This window comes from Pagrus pagrus (assembly GCF_965226575.1).
Source record: "Pagrus pagrus genome assembly, chromosome: 19".
Classification (NCBI taxonomy): Eukaryota; Metazoa; Chordata; class Actinopteri; order Spariformes; family Sparidae; genus Pagrus; species Pagrus pagrus.
Genome location: NC_140203.1, coordinates 7291375 through 7297374, shown reverse-complemented (window position 1 = coordinate 7297374; position 6000 = coordinate 7291375). Strand labels below are relative to the sequence as shown.

General features: G+C 42.1%; 1 protein-coding gene across 1 annotated transcript in view; it reads left to right on the top strand.

Annotated features, from left to right (window-relative positions):
* The first annotated feature begins 5508 nt into the window (after positions 1-5508).
* Positions 5509-6000, top strand: part of itga1 (integrin, alpha 1) — a 46471-nt gene continuing 45979 nt past the window's right edge. The window contains exon 1 of the mRNA XM_084383768.1: positions 5509-5734. Within this exon, the coding sequence (XP_084239894.1) occupies positions 5686-5734 (49 nt within the window). The 5' untranslated portion in view covers positions 5509-5685. The remainder of the gene's footprint in view (positions 5735-6000) is intronic.

Here is a 6000-nt window from a genome sequence, read left to right as displayed (position 1 = left end):
GCCTGCCCAGGGGGGATTGGAGGGTGACTTTGAAGACAGTGGGCTAATTTCTGCTCACATGCTCCCATGTAGGCATCAGAGTCTGAACTGAGAATGAAGAGGAAACATTGAACTTACTTGACTTTACTCTTCATGGGTTTCTCTTCCAGAAGTATTTAGATGCGTATCTATCAATTTCCCTTCCTGATAGTTTTAGATGATGTCAAATGGGGCAAAAATGTTGTGTGTTTTGGCAAAAAGCAAAGTTTTACCAGTTATAATTTGAAGGACCATCAGCTCTAATGAGCCAAGATGAAGCTGATGTTTACGACCCAGGAAATAAAGCTCACATCCTCTTATCACATTCGCTTCCAGCCGCATTTTATCATGAAGCACTTCCTGTTTTTTGATGACTCTCCGAACATTTGTTGTAGTCAGATCATCGGTATAAAAGAACAGGGACCAGAGAGTGGACCATGGGGAGGTTACGCTCAAGATATTTCCATTTGCTCTCCTTGCTCTGGTTAATGTTAAGAGTTCAAAACATAGTCAAAGGCTGTTCTCATCAAAGAGGAATCAGTAAGGATGGGTCTGCTTTCTTTCACACTGAGCTGACAGAGGACGTTCTCTTTTTTTTTCACTTAAGATCATCCCCAGTGTATTGCTAAGTCATGCTGGCGAGAAACCACCGGCACTGCTAGCACTAACAGGGCCCGGTCTTATCATACACATTCGTTGGCTTGGTCGGAGATTAAAAAACAGAAGCAAAAGTCAGACTAAGTCATACTCTACCGCAGTATAGAGCCACTATGTCCTTATATAGAAATAAGCTGCTGTATCTGTCCTATCGTGAATGCAGCTCCTGTCTGCAGAGACAAACTTAGAAAGCAGAATTGGCTGCTGTACCATGTTCTGGTTTTGTATATGATATTAATAGAAAAAAACATTTCTCGGGGCCACTGATTATCCACACATCATTTATTTCATGAAATACTGGGTACTCTGTAGGTCAGTAACAGGTTCGATAAGCTCAAAAATGGTCTGTGCAGACGAATGAACTGTCGCCAAACAACAGTAATTTGTCTTTCGATGGTGTAAGATGCCTCTTCAGGGGGGCGTGCCACTGATTTTATTCATAAAAGCCAGTCAGTGTTGTCACGGGAAGCCCGAGAGAACAGTTGGAGCCTTGTCAAGTCTGAGAAACTTCTGAGGTTGTGATCAGGGTTATCGCAGCTCGAGCCTGGAAACTACAAATCTTTAACAGAAAACCAGCGTAAGAAACTGGCCTTGTCCAGTGTAGAAGACAGGACCGTTCAAGGAAAAGATTATTGGTTTTTACTAATAAACTTTATTTATATAGCACCTTTAAAATCAGAGTTTACAAAGTGCTTTGAAAATCAAGCAAGTAAGACAATATTAAAGAATAAACACTCAGCAGTCGAGCCAAACAAAAGGAAGTCTGGTGTAAAAAAAGCTGATGTTTTCATAAAGAATGGGCATGTTTCTTTCAATTTTCATTAAAAATAAATGTTCCACTAAAATCCTATAAAAAGAGGTGTGTCTTATTCAACCAGTATAGGAAGACATGTATGCATTGACTTTGAGTTAATCAGTCAAATGACCTGGGAGCTATTGAAAAAAGACATTTTCACAATAATGGGGATTTGTTGTCACGGTGCTCCTGTGGCAGTCCTGCTGTTCTTCTGTTCTCCTGTGTTCGGTTCCCCCCACCTGCTTTTCCCCTCTCCTTTTCTCCATCACCTGCTCCTCCTCCTGTGTGTGTGGCAGCAGCAGCAGAGTGGCACACCTGTTCCAGATCATCTCATCACCCTCTGGCTTCATCTACCTGGTCTCTCCACCACTTCAGCGCTAGATTATTACACCACATACGGTGACGTAGTGCTGCGATTTTATGTTCTTCATACTCCAGCGCCGTTCTACACTACACTACACTACACTACACTTCCAGTTTGCTCTCCTGTGTTCCTCCATGCCGGCTCCAGCCAACCCTGCTTGCCTGCTTGCCTGCAAGTCTAATCTTCTTCTCCCCATCACCTCCGGAAATCACAGTTTGTGAAATAAAGTCCTTTATTCACTGACTTACTGTCTTTGATGTCTGCATTTGGGTCCTAAGAAAAAACCCCACCGTAACATTTGTCTTTAAATTTTTATGAAAAATAAGTTTCACTAAAATCCAATAAAAAGCAGGTGTGTCTCATTCAACCAGTAGAGGAAGAATTTCTTTAAAATTCAGTTGTAAATTAAAAACTCTGTGTTAACTTGTTTGACTATGATTGACTGGAGGTGCCGGGGTGATCACTGCCCCGAGTTTACAGAAGTTAATTTCTGGAGCGTCACATTTGTGCCTACAGATATTAGTTAAATGTAGTCTCAAATTAGTCTCAAAGTAACAGAAGATACCATACATAGTATGCGTTTACTGTGAGCTGTCATCTACTCTACACACAAGCACTGTCCTCTTGTATACACTACAGATTCCTCAGATGCTCCCTCTAAATAGCTTTAAATGGAGGGGGGTGGTTGTTATTGGTCATAGAGGGTCTGCAGCTCAGCGTCAGCATGACTCAATGACTGACTCTGCCTCCAAATAAATATTGTCTGTCGGGCTGCATGAAGCAAGCTAATTTCCTTCACTTAAAGGGATTTACTAGGCCTGGGATGCACTGTTTGTGTTCATTAGCTCTCAGAAAAGCTCAGTAAATCTACACTGACTGGAGAATACGAATGTGTTTTCTGCTCAAAGTGAAGTATTTGTGAAATTGAATGAAGATGCCTTTGATTCATTAGGGACCCTGAGAGCCTTGCATCTTCTACGCCCCTAATGCGCTCTTCCTGTCTGCATGTATACAGACATTTAAAGGGGGAGAGAGAGGTAAAGCACATTAGAATAGACCTCCGTGGCTAATGGAGGAATATAGTGTGTCGGGATGAAAGGCAAGGGACGGAGGAAGGGGAGGAAACTGCGCAGGAGTCAAGAATGAAAACATGCGAGTGCCACTTTCTATACATTGTTCGCGGGAGAAACAAAAGGATATGAGCAGGCTGAGGTGTCTGAGAGGATGAGGAAGGGGGGAGATGGGTGGGGAAGGGTATGTTGTGGGGGAAGTACACGGAAACTAATCAGAGTCTTCCTGACTCTCGGTCAGATATCTGCAGGGCTGAAGACAGGAAGGACTCCTGTAAACTGTCTCATTCTCAGGGAGTTCCTGAGATCCCGTCTGATACAGCTGTGTGTCTTTGTGTACGTTTAAAGTGTGCACGTGTTGGGCTCGGCATATGTTGAGAACTTCCATATTTTCTTTACCGTATTGTGTGTGTTTGCATCGTTATGTAATGAGGAAGGTTACAACAGGATATACTGTATGTATAGTAAATATGTCAGTCTGCATGCCAACTGATGTAATGATGTTAATGTTTATAGTTTGTTGTGTATAGACATTCATAATATTTACACACAGAAATGGAGAGGGGTAACGGCGGTTCTTCTCCTCAACGTCTGAAGAAATGGATACAGGCATACAGGTCAAAATATCCAGTCCATAAGTGACATAATTTCATTTTTTTACATGAAAACATTCTAGTTCACATGTGAGAAAATGTGAAATTCACGTGATTTCACGTGTCTGAGGAGAAGTTATCCTTTCATACACGTGTTTAACATTGTCAAAGGGTATATTTAAACCAAAGTCAACAAAACAGCTCCAAGAAAGTAACATTTGTGACATTTGTGTAAAAATAAATGAACAGTATAATTTAAAACCCCGGTCTCCTGAGTGAAAGTATTACGCTTAACCCACTCTGCCACGACAGCTTGCTCTGAAGTGGTTTTCATCAAAAAGTAAAAAAGATGATGGTCCCGGAGTGACATTAATTATGATGCTTCAGGAACAACACCAACACGTGTCACCAAGCGCTGACTTCAGACCAGCGGGGTCAGACCGTCGCGATGATGGTCCTGGAACAACAGTAATCATGATGTGGAAATTCTCATCCACATGTGTGAGAAAAACATGTGAAAGTATATAAATCACACATGTCAAAATCACAATTCTGCATGTAAAAGCTTAAATTCATTCATTTCATCGCATGTAAAAATATCCAATTCACCTGTGGGACTGGTGCAAAGCCAAAAAGGTAAATTCTGGTGGATGCTAAGATGTCACAATGTGGTTTCCTACTTGTAGTGACCTATAATACTACTTAAATAATTAATTTTACAGCTCTATTACAGGATGATGGGAAGAACTGTGAAAATAGGTATCATTTTTAAGCTCAGAGTAGGTAAAAACTTATTTTTAATGCATGGTATGGAAACATTGCACCCTCTTTATTCCCCCTTGATTGAATTTCATCCACCACCCTTCCTCTAATAATCACGATAATCTGTCTGTCTATGAAATTTCAGATGATTTGTAACCCTGCACTTTTTGTAGCCATATAAGTCACCAGGGGCTGAATTAGTGTTGTTCATTCCAGCACAGGAACTGAGCTACTGGCCAAAGACAAGCAGCTGAACCGATGCGTCACTCACATTTGTTTCTTTAATCCTAAAAACCTGATTTTTAAATGTTTTGTTTTGGCGTCAGATGCAGATGTCAAAGATTAAATGACCATTTCCGAATGCATGTCCTCCTGTCGGCAAATGGCTCCAGGTCAGAGCAGAGTCCGATGTGACTCTGGGTGTTTATTCCTCCAGAAGGTCCACGCCTGACTCCTCCAAAGCTGGCCGGATGATTACATATAAGCTAACCATAACACAATGCAACTTATCTTCTGTCACATCATAGAAAATAAATGTGTGACTTTGTATATAGTGCATACTGTATGGCTCTGTGCATGGACAGGTGAAAAAAACATACTTTAGGTGCTTCTGACACAGACGTAAAACTTCTTTTTTAATGATGAACAGCAGCCCTAACTTTCACCACAGGACCGCAGCTGGTAGGTCAGTGTGGACCCGTGGGAAATAAATGACTTGCAGGGGAGGGCTGAGTGCCAAAGGGGCATAAGAGCAATTTTACTGAACTTATCAGGGAGCAAAACCAACAATGTTAAAGTTTGCCTAAAAATCTGCTCTACATCTTCCTCCCTACATGGCTGTGATTACAAAAACCTGTTCGTTATTAGAGGAAGACTTATTTTTTTTACATAAAAAAAAAAGCCCAAACTTAATTTTCTCACACTGAATCCCTCATGATGTGTCCAGATGTGTGATGCACTTTAACACACTAACATCCTCTCTGACATGATGCGATTGAAATGCGTCTTTAATGTCTAATTACAGTAGATCTAAGTTTAAAGGATTAGGATTATAGGACTATTCTGGTCTAATTGTTTAACGTCTGACAGTTCGTCTCCGTTGCTGTTATTTCACTGCTAACATTTTCCCATGCACTGGCAGACCAGCCCACTCAAACGTAGCGTATCGTAGGTCCTGTGCGTAAGGTCCTCCTCCTCCTCCTCCTCCTCCCGTTCGCTGTTCCGAAATGGAACAGAACCCATCCCGTGTGAGTTTGAAACGGGACGTCCGACAGTCAAACTGTGGATGCTGGAGCACAGGAATGACTTTCAGGCCCTTTAATTAAGCGATTTCACTTTACACGGGTTTAAAAAAAACACCGAGCGTGAAAGGGGGAGAGGGTCCGTGGAATAACTGAAGCTTCTGGACATCTTCAGCGCGTCAGGATGCTCGGGACAAGACAACGTTTCACTTTGACAACGCTGGCAGCTGTTGGTAAGCAATCATTTATTCAGGAATTGTGCAATTTGTGCTGACCTCCGGATGAAATAACGAGTGACAGGCGGAGAGAGCGCCTGTGTGCCGCGCCAAGGTCTCCGGCGCATCTTTTACGCACACTCTGGACAGCAGCTTAGATCATCGCAGTCTGCATAATTGAAGACTAAAAAGCATCCATTAAATGTGTCACTCACGCTGCCTGCACTCCCAGTAAAAGGTGGTGGCACCAGTGTCCTCGTAAAATGCCCCTAAATACTTTCCGT